The following is a 16,533-nucleotide window of genomic DNA, read 5'->3' as shown; positions in this document are numbered from 1 at the left end:
TGCAATCTTCACACAATTTCCACAATTTTTAAGCTGCTGCCAGTTTTGCAACTTCTGATGCAACATAATGAAGCAAATACTGTCAAAACGGAGATAAGTTAAAGAATACAGAATAAAAGAGTCCCTCCAAGGGAGGGACCTTGGAGGTCTTCTAGTCCAACCCCCTGCTCAAACAAGAAACCCTATACAATTAAGAGACAAATGACTGTCCAGTCTCTTAGAAAACCGCCAGTGTTGAAGCACCCACAAGTTCTGGAGGCAAGCGGTTCCACTGGTGAATTGTGACGGATTTCAGATTAACAGTTGGTAGGGAACTTGTAGGTCATCTAGTCCAACCCCTTGCCCAGGCAGGAGAACCTACACCAGTGGTTCTCAACCTTTATAGTGCTGCGACCCCTTTAATACAATTCCCCACGATGTGGCGACCCCAACCGTAAAATTATTTTCATTTTGAATTTATCGCGCCTGAAGCCATATTGGCTAGCGATCTGAACTGCTTGCGATTGCCTTGAGGACGGAGGCATTAAAGCCGAGACTCCTCCCCTATTAAGTTTATGGCGCCTGAAGCCAGATTAGGCTAGCAATTGGGAGTGATTGCAGCTGGCTTGAGAGGGAGACATCAGAGCAAAGATTTCTCTCTTTTTTAATTCATCAATCCTGAAGCCGAATTCGGCTAGCGATTTGAAGAGCCTTCAGCTGGCTTGTGGAGTCAACCATTGGAGCGTGATTCTTCGACTCGCAAATATACTCCCCATATTTCCAATGGTCTTAGGCGACCCCTGGCAAATCATCATTCGACTCCCAACAGGGTCGCGACCCACAGGTTGAGAACCGCTGCCCTACACCATTCCTGACAAATGGCAGTCCAGTCTCTTCTTGAAAGCATCGAGGGATGAAGCTCCAACTTCTGACGTTTGCAGGTAAGATATAATGAAACGAGAAATGTAGCTTTCCCCTTATATTCCAAATATACCAATATCTCTCTTTATCCACGTCCCCACAACGGAACAAGACAAAGCAGAAATCCACCGGAAAGATTCAAAGAGGAAAATAGGCTTTGAAGAAATGAAAGAGGTAATGTTGCCGTTATCTTCAATCAAAAGAAACACTGGAAGTGCACAATTGTGTTCAGCGGTGGGTTTCTCATTATGTTGATAATGGTTCACCCCGCGTGTGCACGCTCGCTTCGTGTGCGCCCAGTTTGCGCACGTGCCTGCCTTTTGTACCTGCGCCTGGCCTTCCGCGCATTTGCTTTTCTCACGCGCGCCTTCTGCTGGGGGCAGGTGGGCAGGCCCATCCATGATTTCCGCTACCGGTTCGGGCGAACTGGCCTGAACGGTTTGAATATCACCTCTGACTGTGTTGCAGCTTCCCAAGTAGTGCATATATTGTGTACGGATTTAAACATCCCATGTGAAACGCCAAGACAATTCCGCTCTGCAACCATGGAATGTGAGGGCGGCAATGGATGTGATTAGTGGTCTGGGTTGGATTGGATTTAAATCAAGGTTTTCTCAAGTCTTGGCAACTTTAAAACGCCTTGACTTCAACTCCCAGAATTCTGCCAGGGGAATTCTGGGAGTTGAAATCCGCTTCTCTTCAAAGTAGCCAAGATTGAGAAATACTAATTTAAACCATCCTCTCCCAGGGTAGAGTACTAAAATTTTAAATAGCCGTGGGAAACCATGAATATAAAGGGAAATATTGAATTTCAGGGAATTAAATTACTGTCTATTCCCAAGGGAAGACCGATGGGATTGGCCCAACAGTGGGCAAGAAAACTTTTGGATGAAACTTTTTACAGAAGTAGTCCTTGACTTACAACAGTTCATTTAATGATCGACCAAAGTTACAACAGCACTGAAAAAAAGTGACTTGGGACTGTTTTTCACACTTACGACCATTTCCGCATCACCGTGGCCATGTGATCAAAATGCAGACACTTGGAAACTGCCTCATATTTATGACGATTAGCGTCTCAGGGTGTCGTGTCCCACTCCTCCGCTGACGGCCAGGTCGGGGAAGTCCGTATCAAGCGTGCCTCTGCAGCTCTGCCAAAGTCCTATCAGAGTTCTCAAGGCAGGCAGACCAGGAAGTGACTTCAGCAATCCAAGGTAGACTTTGCCTGACTCAGAGAATGCCAGAAAGCAGATCCTTTATATAGGCCAAGGGGTGTGGCTCCATGACTCAGCACTTATCCAGGCCTGCCCCTCCCTTCCTTTTGCTGACGTCGCCTCTCTACTCTCCGGAAGCGTGGATCTCTCCAGCCTCCAGCTGCCGGTAATTCCAGCTCGTGACTGGCTTTACACTCCCCAGGCTCACATGCTGTGGGGGAGGGGTTTAGTTGCTCCGTTTGCCTGGGCATGGTGCCGGGACTGGGGGCTGAAGGCACGTCAGGCCCTTCGTCTTGCTCGGCCTGTCCGGGCATGGTGCCAGGGCTGGGGGCTGGAGGCATGCCAGGACATTCTTCCGAATTATCAGCGTCCGGCAGGAGATAAGAGGGGCCCGGCTGCGGCAGGGGGAGCGAGCAAGACACAACACAGGGTCACGTAATCCCCTTTTGCGAACTTCCGACAAGCAAAGTCAATGGGGAAACCAGATACATTTAACAACCGTGTTACTAACTTAAACATCTGCAGTGACTCACTTAACAACTGTGGCAAGAAAAGTTGTGAAATGGAATAAAACCAGTGGTGAAATCCTGCCGGTTCTGTCCGGCTCGCACAAACCTGTAGCGGTGCCATGTGGTTCGGCAAACTGGTAGCAGCATCAGCGTGAGGCTCCGCCCACCCACCTGGATGTCATTACTTCCTGATTTTAACTAGGAAGTAACCCATTTTTGACCCTCTGCGCGTGTGCAGGTTTTGCGCATGCACAGAGGGTCAAAAATTGGACGTGACAAGCGCGCACTTCCAAACCGGTAGGGAAGGTAAACTGATTTCACACCTGAGTAAAACTCACTTAACAAATGTCTCATTTGGGCTCAACTGTGGTCGTACATCAAGGCCCAACTGTAGTTATCTTTGCATGACGAGCAAGAAAACACAACAGTCATAAATACATACAGAATCCATTTTTATTTAACTTAATCATGTAGTACTTTAACTACTAGAAAAAAGCAGGGTAAGAGAACCTAAAGGAGCTTCAGCATCAGCCATTCAAAATAGACAAAGGTTCTTTTTTTTTTCTTTTTTCATAATGTAAAGAATCCAGAGTATATCGCAACAGGAATAAATTCTTACAACAGAATATACAAAAACATTGATCTTTTTTTCCCCATCATCTACTGATTCATTTTAATATAAACACAGGAATTTCTTTAGGAATAATTTATACACAGCAAGTCTTCCTGTAATAAATTGGCATGTTATTTTATTCGGTTTTTTTTAAATTTTTTAAAAAAGTTTATATTTTAAAGAAGGTTAAGTTGGAAAATCTATTTGTAAATGCATTCAGTTCCTTAGCACTTTCAAGTCGTGTGTGTGTGTGTGTGTTTGTTTGTGTGTGTGTGCCGGGTTTTGGGGGGTAGGGAAGGACAAGGGTGTCGTTTTTAAGCGGTTTTTATTTATATTTATATTGAATTGTATTGTCCCAGAGGTAGAAAATCTCTGGCCGATCCTTTCTTTACAAACCTCACTGGTTTAGAAAACAGAAAATCCATGGGAAAAAAAAAAGTAACAAAACCACTAGAAAATCATTTAGGCAGAGGGGAAGGGGGATTTGCTTCTGAGATAAAAAATAGATATCGTCTTCAGACTTTTTGTTTAAATAATTATAATAAATAGGGACCTTTAAAAGAAAATGGACTTTTAAAAGAAAGCTTCAAAGTTGTTAAATATGTACATAAATTGTGCAGACACTCTCTGAAGTCACCTATCATGTTGTTGTTTTTTTCCACAGAAGGGAGAAAAAAATGGGTGGACACAAAAATTCTCTTTTCCATGCAGTGAATTAAACCGCAGAAGTGACATTTTCATCACGTCACCAACTGGACTGAGGAGGCTGTCAGGTTTGTTCTTTTCGACCTAAGTAACAATAAAGCAATTATCCAAGCAGAATTCCAGTCCCAAACACATTCACCTTTTATTGTAAAGGTATGAATGTAATTCCAAGAAAAATAAGTTGAAGATGGATGCTGAGAGACTGCTTAACAGCAGCAATGCTCAATCCGTTTTCTTAAACCAGTAAGGTTTTCTCTCTCTCTCTCTCTCCCTATTATCTAAACAAGGTAAATGTGAAATGATGGATGGATGATCCCATCTATCCCGAGCTCTCTGGAAGGCTGGGATACTGAAGATACAGAACACAATCTGGGCATAGGATCCACGAGGATACAGGAGTTGCGATTGAGACGTGGCCGCAGGTTCTTGGGTTTGGCCTACGGTAAAGGTAACAACATTGGTATCCTGGGGGGGGGGGAAACCCCACGCACACTGAAAAGTGCCCTTAAATCATTGTTAGCGTTTATAAACTACGAACTATAGTCTTGCAAAATGTAGTAAAATGTGTCATTTGTTTCTGTAAACCAGATCTCTTGTCAACTGACTACCCGTAATCTACTGGACTGAACAGCCCCAATGAAAAATGCGAATGGATTGGTAGTGGATAGGAAGGATATAGAATTCAAAGCTGACAATTACACACAGATACACACACGCACCCAACCTCATGTACGTGTGCGAAAAAGCTGCCTGGAACTTGCGTTAGGCCAGAGGGCCGTAATCTATCCCTTTCAAATTCTCCAAAATACATGGATGGAGGGCATTTCTTCCCTAGACTCCAATGGGAGCTACCTACCATTAAGATGCTCAGAGAAATCTGCAAACGTGGTTGTTCTAGATGCACGTGGAGATTTGGCTCAGGGTCAACGTGTTAGAAGCAGCAGCAGCAGCAGCCTGCAGGAAGTTCTGCTTAGTGTTATTTGATTCCACATCAGAAATGCTCCAGAACTAATATCGATGGAACATCTAGAACTCCAGAATTAGACTTCCGCCTCGCAGCTTCCAAATTAGTTAGGATTCCTGGCCACGAATGTTCTCATAATTGTAATGGATTGTAGTGGATCTTAAAACCTATTAGAACAGGGGTCTCCAACCTTGGCAACTTATGACTTGTGGACTTCAACTCCCAGAATTCCTCAGCCAGCATGCGCTGGCTGAGGAATTCTGGGAGCTGAAGTCCACAAGTCATAAAGTTGCCAAGGTTGGAGACCCCTGTATTAGAAGACACGTAAGCCTTTCAACTTGGAACCAACCGGTCCTTCAAACAGGACTCATAATTCGTTGAACAAAGCCCATGACACGTTCTGTATCTTCAGCACCTCCAGGAAAAGAAAGCTCACGATTGGAACCGCGGCTGATCTAATGCCATGAACCGCAGTGGATCAAATCCTTAGCCATATTCAGGCGTTTCAAAAATTCTAGCCGCAGAACGGGTAACGGAGGACCGTCTTCTTGCCAATTTTCCCAGCTTTGATCTCCCCCTGGGATGGGAGAGGAATGTAACCATTCTCCACGCCGAGCAATTTTGCCTGATCGGCCAAAGGACCTTTCCCACTGGGAAAAAAAATTAGGCCAGGATTAGATCAGAGCTGGGGTCACCAACATGGCACCTCTTAACTTAAAACAAGAATATATGTATTTTGTTTTTTTAAATTGAATTGGTTCATCTTTTTTGTAAAATCTGAGGATCTTATATGGGATTTGGGCAAAGTTGTCAAACATAACTTTAAAAAAAAAAACGGGAAGGGGTGGTGGTTATGGTGCCTGAAAAACTTGCTGACCCCTCTTGCCAGGAGATGCATGAATGAATACCTGAATAGATAACGGGAACGAACTTAAACAAAAGTCACAATGAAATGTCACCAACTACTGGAATGGAATTTTGTTTTAAAAATATAACTATATCAAACATTATACCGACAACAGGAGTGTCATTCCTAGACCCAACATATTGTACTAAACAACCCTCCGCATTTCCCAGAGATCTAAGCAGCGGTTCCACTTTGCAATCAGTCCTGGGATTCAACTGCCTTAGTAACATCAAAACAGGCGAGTCGGTGCTAACGAAGTTAAATCTTCACTTTATGTGGGATCCTCCTCGGAAGAAGCCGCGCCGTATGCAGAGGAGGAAGCTAAACTGGAAACCTGCCTTCTCAAATGCTTTGCTTCATACCAACTTCAAAAAATTAAATCAACAGCAGGTAGCAGTTCTATTTTGACATAGCAGATCTCGCTCTGAAACCAAAGGGACTCAGACCGTTCTTTGAGGGAAAGGCCGTCTCAAAAAATTAAAACTTGAATATTGTGGGTGTTTTTATTTTTTTTAAATGCAGGGCCATTAAAATTTAACAAACCTCATTGGGCAGCATCCATGCAAAGGCTCAAACACGATACATGTTCATTGACATTCCTGATGGGATGACTGGAAGGCAAATACCCAGCTATTGATAATTCAACAGGAAAAAGGATTGGAAGTAAAATTGCAGACATGGTACTACTACTGTCTAAACCAGCCCTCCAAAAATCTTCTGATTTTAGACTGAGCTCCCATAATCTCTAGCCAGGACAATTGCTGCCTTATCTCCAGAGTATTATATACAAAGGTGTAAAAATAAGCAAGCCACACAAACAGAGCTGGGTCTTCCCTTATGAGAAGTGAAAAGTCAAGAGCTGGTCTTGAACTGATTTCATATGGATGCTGTAGAGCAGGGGTCTCCAACCTTGGCAACTTGAAGACTTGTGGACTCCAACTCCCAGAATTCCTCAGCCAGCTCGAATTCTGAGAGTTGAAGTCCACAAGTCTTCAAGTTGCCAAGGTTGGAGACCCCTGATGTACAGAATGTGGCAGAAGAGAAGGCCTTCTCCTCATAATGGCAAGACCTCAAGATCACCCAATGTGATCGAACAGTAACAGATCCAAGCCCCTGGATTGAGTCCTGTGATGGAAAGTGGTTTACAGAGGACCAATGGCTTAAGCCAGGGAAGTCCCTCCTTTGGTTGCATTGGACTACAATTTCCTGCACCAGCCTGGCCATTCAAGCTAAGCACTTCTAGATTTGCACAACAGGTGGACCAGTCAACATTGCTTGTCCATTGCAAACTGGAAATGCTGTTTACATCCTAGTAATGGGAGATCTGGAGTGGGGTAAGTGGGTGGGAGGCATAGTTTGAATGAAGAACTTAGAACAGATGGACCCTTGGGTTGGGCTTAGAAAAACTCTTTTCAGACTTTTGTGAATGAATGGATCAAAGTGGCCCAACTTTCTGATCTCCTTGGTGAAGCCAATTTGGTTCTACACTTAGATCATGACATCCAGCGACTGAGATTGTATCATTTCAATCCAAATGCATCCAGAAACTAAAATAAAATTCTCCATCTCTTAAAAACCCTGCAGAAAATTGCAGCCTTGTGCCCAATATCAAGCCAACACTATTTTTTTGTTTTTTTTTGGACAAGCATAGACAATATGAGTTCATTATCAACAGAAAGACGGTATGAAAAAAAGAAGGCAGTTAGATAATGTCATCAAGGTAACATGCAAAAAAATTGCAATAACAAAACAAAACATCTGGGGAAACCAACATGGGTATTTAAAAATATGAATGCGGAACACTATGGTAGAATTGAGGCGATTTGATTGAGGTGAGCCCAACCTGTTACGTAGGCCTACTTGTTGAATCACACAACTTGCCTTACTTCTGAATGCTTATGAAATGTATGTCCCGATGGGCATTGCAAGGTTAGTTTTCTTTCCTAATATTTTAAGCCACCTACGTACAACTAAAAGTAATAACATGGACAGTTTAGGGGGCGAAAATCCCCTTAAACCAGTTGAAAGATCTGAAGATCTAAACAGGAGATTAGTATGTGCAAGAGAGGTGAGGCCACCACTGAACTCACACACACACACACACACACACACACACACACACACACACACACACACTTCACCTGAAAGAACAGAAGGACATCAAACAAAGCAGGGGTCTCCAACCTTAGCAACTTCAAGACTTGTGGACTTCAACTTCCAGAGTTCCTGAACTCTGGAAGCTGAAGTCTACAAGTCTTAAAGTTGCCAAGATTGGAGACCCCTGCAGCAAAGAATAGCCAGGATCTGCTCCCTGCCAAAATCCATTTTAGACACAAGCATGGCCTTAGATGTCTTTCATGTCTCTAGAGGCCAACTGGTGGATATTGACACAATTAAGTTTTGTATCATCTAGTTGAGCACGACATAATTCAGATGCAGCAAGCAAGTCATCCTTTAACCTGGAGTCTCCAGACGCACAAATTCAGGCTGAGAATCCAGATTCAACCCAGCTGGATGACTCCAAACTGGGGAAGATGATTACAAGCTCTATGGTTATGAACGGTGGCCAGAATGGAGAACCACCACTTGACTGGCAGATGAATTAAACCAGGGGCTCGTCACCTGAGAGGTTTTCACGACCGAAAAAACAAAAACTAACATCGTTTGGAGATTCCAGGAAAATACAATCCAAGCTGTCAACAGTTTTTCAGCCTACAAACACATATCATGTCTTTGTGTTCCTAATCAACTCATTCCTCTCTCCAATCCTACACTAGGTTGGTTTTATAGGGAACTCCATTTCACCGTTTCTGCCAGAGAGATAAAGGTCTACTTCGTGTAAAGGGAGGCATCATTTGGTTCCACAACATCTCTTTCAGGGGTTTGGAGGCGCCTGGAAGAACTTCAAAAGGATTAGACCTCCTTCTCCATGCCCATCTTCAACATGTGACTAGGACCTGACCAACCTGTTAAGGCTCTCCCGTTTTTAAACCCTACTTCATCTCAGCAGATAACCTGGTTTGACCCCACCAAGATAGTTCCCTTGGGCTTTTCACCTGCCTGTTCTATTTAACTAGAGGACAGGTCTCCAACCTTGGCAACTTGAAGACTTGTGGACTTCAACTCCCAAAGTTGAAGTCCACAAGTCTTCAAGTTGCCAAGGTTGGAGACCCCTGAACTAGAGGGACAGAAGCTTTTCATTTGTACTCAAAACCAAGTGAAAACTGCTTTCAATCCACTACACACCACAGAGACAAAAGCATTTGTGAGGGTGAAGCAGCAACAACTTTCTTCTCCAAGGGATTTGTGTGTGTGAGTGTGTATGTATTCAGCAGTGACCTTCTTCTCTAAAAACCCAGAGGATGTGGTTTGTATAACAAATGAGGTCGCCAGTATTCAACAGTATATTGTCGGCTGCTGAGAAAACGTGAGATGTATATTTTTATATATTTATATATATATATATACACACCAAAAAAAGAGTGAGGTAGATAAAATGTTTGAAAAACGAAATAAAAACTGTCCCGTCGTAACTCAGAAAAACAAAACAAACCCTTATTTCAGTATTTAAAATGTATTATGGGGCACTTCTACAGTGATTTAAACTGAGAGCACAAAAAAAAATATATAAAATAAATAAAAAGAATCCTACATAGAATACTTTTTTTTTCTTTTTTTCTTGCTCTTTTTTTTTTCTCGAAAAAGGGGGAAAATAGTTAACTACGGGGGAGGCGAAAAAATGGTTGGGACTGAAGCTACACAAGCAAAAAAGGAAGGAAAGAAAGCACTACAAACATAAGTTTTATCTCCAGTCACAATCTAGCAGTTTATATTTTAATTCTTTGTTCTTACTCAAACACAAAACCCCCAGCCCAAAAAAAAAAAAAATATTTTTTTTTTAAAAAGGAGAGGAATCAATATTTTCAACCCAGAACAAACCTTCATCTGCTGCCAGATTTTATTTTTTTTTTGGTTTAATCAGTGCTAACACAGAATTTCCATGTCGGGCTACAGTTGGATTAAGCCAGTATCAACAACCTCTTGAGTTCTCCTCTTTTTCAACCAAACCCGTTGCAACACCTTAATTCGGTTTCACCTCTTATCACCTCTCCAAAATTTCTATCCATCCGCTATTTCATCTTTTTGGACGCAGCGGTGGCCAAAGATACCCAGAAATCAAGAGGAAAGCTGAACGGCCTTGCAAAATCACCACTGGCGAAAAATGAAATGCGTGCTGGATGGAAAAGTTGATGCTTGGCAAGGCAAGGCAAGGCCGCACCCTTACAGAAGGGTAAGGTCCATCAGAAAGTTCACCTACATCTGATGTACTTCGGGATGTTGCGGTGGTTTGCGAGTGACAACCCAAGTTTAAAAGGGCCAACGGGAAGGAGGGCGAGGCGATGCCACACTGCTAAGAGCAGAACAACATGGGTAAATCAAGGATTGATAGCTACGGGAGCTTTATGACCCATGGACTTCAACTCCCAGAATTCCCGAGCCAGCTCTGAATGAGAATTCCATGCTGGCTCAGGAATTGTGGGAGTTGAAGTCCACGGGCCATAAAACTGCCACAGTTGCCCATCCTTGCATTAAATAGTTAATTTTCTTCTCTCTTTTTTTGGTGACCTGAGTCTCCATCCTACCTCGCACTGTAACAGACCTGGGTATGCGACAAGAGTGAGGATGGCGGTTCAAGAGGGCATAATACATAATCGGGCATGAACATTGATTGGCAACGTACTTTTCTCCTGTCAGCCCCACAAAGCGTCCTTTAACCCAAACAGACAGTCATAAATATATAGATATATTTCAAAGCAAAAAAACCCGAAAGGAGAAGACAGAAGAGGAGAGAAAGAAAGCAAAAAAACCAAAAACGAAACCAGGAAAATCTTTCAAAGGTGTTAAAACCATCGATGGCAAATCGCGAATCCAGGTACGGCGGTTCGGGAAAAGAGGTGGCAGGATGGAGGTAAAAAGGTCCAACTTTATACATACATACATATATATATATATATATGTAGTACAAAGCATGAGGGAAGAAATTCATCGGAAATGGAAGGACGGGAAGTGGAGGTGGGTGGGTGGGAGAGGAAAGAGGGTTGACCTGAAGATTTTTTTTCTTTTTCATAGATTAAATCCACAAAGATAAAGAACAAAAAAATAGCAGCTTTTTTTTTTTCTGTACAGACATATAGATGAGTATCTGAACTGTAAAAAAGTTATAAAAGTGACACAAAAAGACAAATGTGTATGCAAATGAGCCATGGTCTAACATAGAACTGCAAGACCCCTTGAAGTCTTAATAACATAGGGTGGGGGGGGGAGAAAGTCATCAAAGAGTCGGAGGCCTGAATCTGGTTTAATTGCCCATTCTTCTCCTGTTTGTTTGTTGTTTTTTTTAGTGTTTCTCTTAAGTTTTTTTTCCTTTTCTTTTTCACTTAAAATTTTTTCCCCCCTTGCAAGCCTGCCAAAGACCAGAAGAAACAACTCATAGCAACGCTTCCTGTTTTGTCTGTCTGTATTTCCATTCTGGAGGGCCGGGGTTGAAATTTCTGCATCTCCATCCTCGCCTCGTTGCTCCGATCCTCGATGCCAGTTGTATCCAGAACGAACGGGGCAGGGTTGCTAACTCGACCCCATATCCCTTATGTTCTCTGCCATGCCTTTTTTTTATTTAAAAAAAAAAGAGAGAGAGAGAGAGAGAGAACAGCCTTTTCTTTTGTCCAGTCAAATAATAATAATAATAATAATGATTTTTTGTTAAGCTTTTCTAAAAATGCCAGTGTACGATAGATAACGGGAGTGTATTGGTCTGTATTTTGTTTCAACGGGGACGTGTGACGAAAAACAAACACCTCAAAAACGAAATAAAACAAAAACCAGGAAAACCCTAAAAGAAAATTCTCTTCTTCTTCTTCTTTCTTTCTTTTTTTTTTTGGCAAAGTTTGGCAGCGCTGGAAAAAAGTTATGACTCTTCGGTCTTTTGTGTGACCCTAGAAAGTTTTAAGGAATCATAGTAAAAAAAATATATAAATCCAGTCTTTCTCTTTCTCTCTCTCTCTCTTGTAACCACCTATGGAGTGTCAGGCAGGGAAGGGAAGCAGGAGAGCTGGTAGGCCTGTCGTTGTTGTTTTTTTTGTTTTTTTCTCGGATGCAAAAATTTTAAGAAATGGAAAGAAAAAAAAAAACTTCACACAGACATGTTTCCCATCATGAAGCAGAAAGAAAGGAGAGGAAACGGGAGACACACATCAGATTCTCAAGTTTGTTTGTTTGTTTTTCTGTTGCTATTAAGTGTTAATATTCAAAGTTTTTTTTTTTAGAAGGCTGACTGTGCCCCATGTGTACAGAGAGTTTCTGTTGCTCGAAGCGATCTCCTGCTTTGCATATTGAAACGACACCAAAAAAAAAAAAAAAAGAAGAGGAAAAAAAATAATAATAAAAGTCATTTCGACTTCGAAATCGAAGAGAGGATTCTCCTGTGTGCAGTTAATGACAGTTCTTGAAGATCCACTGAGGTACAGTCGGCTTTTGAAGAATATATTGTTATTTTTCTCGCTTGCTCTCGCCTTTCCTCCCAAGCTCAACCCCCTTCAGATGCACGAGCCGCCTTATTTCTGCATTTGAAAAAAAAAAAAAAAAAGACCCCGAAAACGAAACAAAAAACAAAAACAAAAAACACCCAACAACCTGTTTTCTCAAGGTCAGCAGGCTGAAGACTGGGGTAAAGGCAAGGCCCGTTCGTTCTTGCGTCCCCCGTTCATGTGGGCGTACGACTGCCTCTCCTCAAAGCTGGCCCGCAGGACCATGACGCCCGGGCCATTCTCGGCTTTGTGTCCTGAGTGTTTGTCAGAAGGCTGGAGGGTAGAGGAAGGATCTAAAGGAATGCTTTCCATGTTCTCTGTCTCCAAGTCAAGCTCTTCCGTGTCGGGAGGCTTGTTCTCGTCGCTGTAGAAGAAGGAGACCTCTTTGAAGGCTGGGTCCAGCTCGTCCTTGATGCTGCCGATGATCTCCAGGAAAGAAGGGCGCATCTTGGGGTTGTACTGCCAGCACATGCGCATCAGTTCGAAGCTGGGGAGAGAAGAGAAGACAGCAGACATGGTCTCATTCGAGAAGGACTTGGGTTTAGAGCTCTTGGTCGGCCTAAGAAATGTCTCAAAGGTGCTTTTTTCAAGAGGCAACTCTGGACTTTCTGGTCTTTCTTTGAAGACGTTTCGCTTCTCATCCAAGCTTCTTAAGCTCTCCTTCTGGAGGAGGAGGAGGAGGAGGAGGAGGAGGAGGAGGAGGAGGAGGAGGAGGAGGAGAAGGAGAAGGAGAAGGAGAAGGAGAAGGAGAAGGAGAAGGAGAAGAAGAAGAAGAAGAAGAAGAAGAAGAAGAAGAAGAAGAAGAAGAAGAAGAAGAAGAAGAAGAAGAAGAAGAAGAAGAAGAAGAAGAAGAACCACCACCCTGTGAGCTTCCTGGATGAGAAGCGAAATTCCTTCAAAGAAAAACCTGAAAGTCCAGTTGCCTCTTGAAAAAAAGCACCTTTGGGACAACCATGACCTAGATGATGGAGAATTTCTACAGACTTTTTAGCTCTACAATTTGGGATGAACGCCCTTGGAATGGTGTGGGAGTAGGAGCGGATTTCCAGAGGAAAAAACTGCAGACTACAGGAACCAGGAGCACCACTCAGGAGACTCCGAGGACACCGATAAACCTCCAAGTGGCCTCAACGGCCCTCTAAAAGGATGGAAATGACCAGCTGCCTGCAAGGAATATAAATCCTTCCATTCCCCACCATCCAGAAGAAGCTTCCTGGATGAGAAATGAAAAACAAAAGGAAAAACAAGAAAGTCCAGTTGCCTCTTGAAAAAAACACCTGAGACAACCGTGACCTGGATGACTGAGAACCTCCACAGACATCAGCAACAAATGTCTGGTTCCAGGACATTTTTAAAGAGGTGTTTCATGAGATAGCATGCAAGGAGGGGAGCAGCTTTGCTTTGGGGTGCGGAAAGCTAAGACACTGAGTCACACCTTTTAAGACTAAATGGGATTGTTAAAGTTGACTCCCCATTCCTAAGTAGCTTTGCTTGGTCAGGAACCTCATGGTGGTTGAGAGCTAAGGACTCAATGCACCTTCAGGGCACCTGAGTGAGGAAGGACGGCATCCCTTGCTACCTTCAAACACTGTAAAGTAAGGTAAAGGTTCCCCTTGCACATATGTGCTAGTCGTTGCCGACTCTAGGGGGTGGTGCTCATCTCCGTTTCAAAGCTGAAGAGCCAGTGCTGTCTGAAGACGTCTCCGTGGTCATGTGGCCGGCATGACTCAACGCCAAAGGCGCACGGAACGCTGTTACCTTCCCACCAAAGGTGGTCCCTATTTTTTCTACTTGCATTTTTACATGCTTTCGAAACTGCTAGGTTGGCAGAAGCTGGGACAAGTAATGGGAGCTCACCCCGTTACACAGCAGCACTAGGGATCCGAACCGTCGAGCTGCCAACCTTTCGATCGACAAGCTCAACGTCCTAGCCCCTGAGCCACCGCTTCCCCTCAAACACTGTAGGTCAACTCAAAAAATGATCCGGACACAAAAACCAGGATTGTTCTAATTCAAGAAATTGAATGCCTACAGGTTTGTTGTTTTTGTTAGTTGCGAAGTCGTTTCCGACCCATCGTGACCCCATGGACAACGTTCCTCCAGGCCTTCCTGTCCTTTACCATCCTCTGGAGTCCAGAGACTACCTACAGGTAGTCCTCAACTTACAACTATTTGTTTAGTGAATTATTTGAAGTTACGACAACACTGGGGAAAAAAAGTAACTTAAGATGGTTTTTTTCATACTTATGACCACTGCAGGATCCCTTTTTGATCCCGTGATCAAAATTTGGCCGCCTTGGCAATTGACTTATATGTATTACAGTTACACTGCCCTTTTGTGACCTACCTGGCTGAGGGGCTTACAACAACAAAAAGGCATAGGGCCGGGCTACTTACGGGACCGCCTACTGCTACCGAATACCTCTCACTGACCCGTGCGCTCTCACAGAGAGGGACTCCTCAGGGTGCCGTCAGCTAGGCAGTGTCGTCTGGTGACACCCAGGGAAGGGCCTTCTCTGTGGAGGCTCCCACCCTCTGGAACGAACTCCCCCCAGGACTTCGTCAACTTCCGGACCTCCGAACCTTCCGTCGCGAGCTTAAAACACACTTATTCACCTGCGCAGGACTGGATTAGTTTTTAAATTTATATTGGTTTTAAATGGTTTTTATTATTTATATTGCTTTTTAATTCGGCTTTGTAGAATAAGTTTTTTAACTGTGGTTTTAGTCTGTATTTATATGTTTTTTACTTGCCTGTGAACCGCCCTGAGTCCCCTGGGAGATAGGGCGGTATATAAATGTGATTAATAAATAAATAAAGAAAGAAAGAAAAAAGGAAGAAAAATGAAAGAAGTGTAAACAGAAGTAAAATGTAAACAGAAGTGAAATAATAACACAAAAATGATAGTCCTTGACGTATGCCCACAATGGAGCCCAAAATATATGTTGCTAAGCGAGACAGTTGTTAAGTGAATTTTGCTCCATTCTGTGACCCTCCTTGCCACAGTTATTAAGTGAATCCCTGTTATTATTATGTTAATAACACAGTTGTTAAGTGACTTGGCTTGTCAGAAGGTCACAAAGGGGGATCACACAACCTCAAGGCACTGCAACCGTCATAAATGCGAGTCAGTTGCCAAGCGTCTGAATTCTGATCACATGACCACGGGGAGGCTGCAACGGTCGTAAGTATGAAACAACGGTCATAAGTCACTTTTTTCAGAGCCGCCGTCACTTTGAGTGGCCACTAAACGAACTGTTGTAAGTTGAGGACTATCGAACTTCGGAAGTTGTGGGAGCTTCATCACTTTTGACTTTCAAGAAAAGACTGGACTGCCATTTTTCAGAAATGGAGTAGGGTCTCCTGCTTTAGCAGAGGGTTGGCCTAGATCAGGGCTCTCCAACCTTGGCAACTTTAAGACTTGTGGATTTCAACTCCACAAGTCTTAGCTGGCTGAGGAACTCTGGAAGTTGAAGTCCACAAGTTTTAAAGTTGCCAAGGTTGGAGAGCCCTGGACTAGATGATCTATAAAGTCCCTTCCAACTCTGTTAATCTGTTAATCTGTATAATAATCTGGTTACCACCTTTAAAGCGCTCCATGGCTTAGAACCTGGGTACTTACGAGACCGCCTGCTGTTACCTTATGCCTCCCACCGACCCATACGCTCTCACAGAGAGGGTCTTCTCAGGGTGCCGTCCGCCAAACGGTGTCGGCTGGCGGCCCCCAGGGGAAGGGCCTTCTCTGTTGGAGCTCCGACGCTCTGGAACGAACTTCCCCCTGGCTTACGCCAAGTGCCTGATCTTCGGACCTTTCGCCGTGAACTAAAAACATATTTATTTATTCAAGCGGGACTGGCATAATAGTTTTACTATTTTAAATTGGGTTTTTATTATTTTAGGGTTTTAAATTTTTAAATTTTAATGTCGGCCTTTTTTGTAATTTGCTTTGTTTTAAATTCTGGTTTTAATTGTATATATATTGAGTTTTATCCTTGGCTGTACACCGCCCTGAGTCCTTCAGGAGAAGGGCGGTATAAAAATCTAATAAATAAATAAATAAATAAATAAATAAATAAATAAATAATAAATAAATAAATAAATAAAGGAATTAGAAATACACATTCCCCAATTTTTGC

At 43.1% G+C, this 16,533-nt stretch overlaps 1 protein-coding gene across 1 annotated transcript in view; it reads right to left on the bottom strand.

Moving 5' to 3' along the window:
• Positions 1 to 3,058: 3,058 nt before the first annotated feature.
• The window catches only part of IGF1R (insulin like growth factor 1 receptor), a 273,210-nt gene continuing 259,735 nt past the window's right edge, over positions 3,059 to 16,533 (bottom strand). Inside the window, exons 21-22 of the mRNA XM_058156688.1 lie at positions 5,255 to 12,883; positions 3,059 to 5,095 (exon numbers count right to left, since the gene is read on the bottom strand). Coding sequence (XP_058012671.1) covers positions 12,517 to 12,883 — 367 coding nt within the window. The 3' untranslated portion in view covers positions 3,059 to 5,095; positions 5,255 to 12,516. The remainder of the gene's footprint in view (positions 5,096 to 5,254; positions 12,884 to 16,533) is intronic.

Source organism: Ahaetulla prasina, chromosome 13 (genome assembly GCF_028640845.1).
Source record: "Ahaetulla prasina isolate Xishuangbanna chromosome 13, ASM2864084v1, whole genome shotgun sequence".
NCBI classification, from domain to species: domain Eukaryota; kingdom Metazoa; phylum Chordata; class Lepidosauria; order Squamata; family Colubridae; genus Ahaetulla; species Ahaetulla prasina.
Note: the sequence above shows the minus strand (reverse complement) of the source record. Positions and strands in the feature narration are given on the sequence as shown.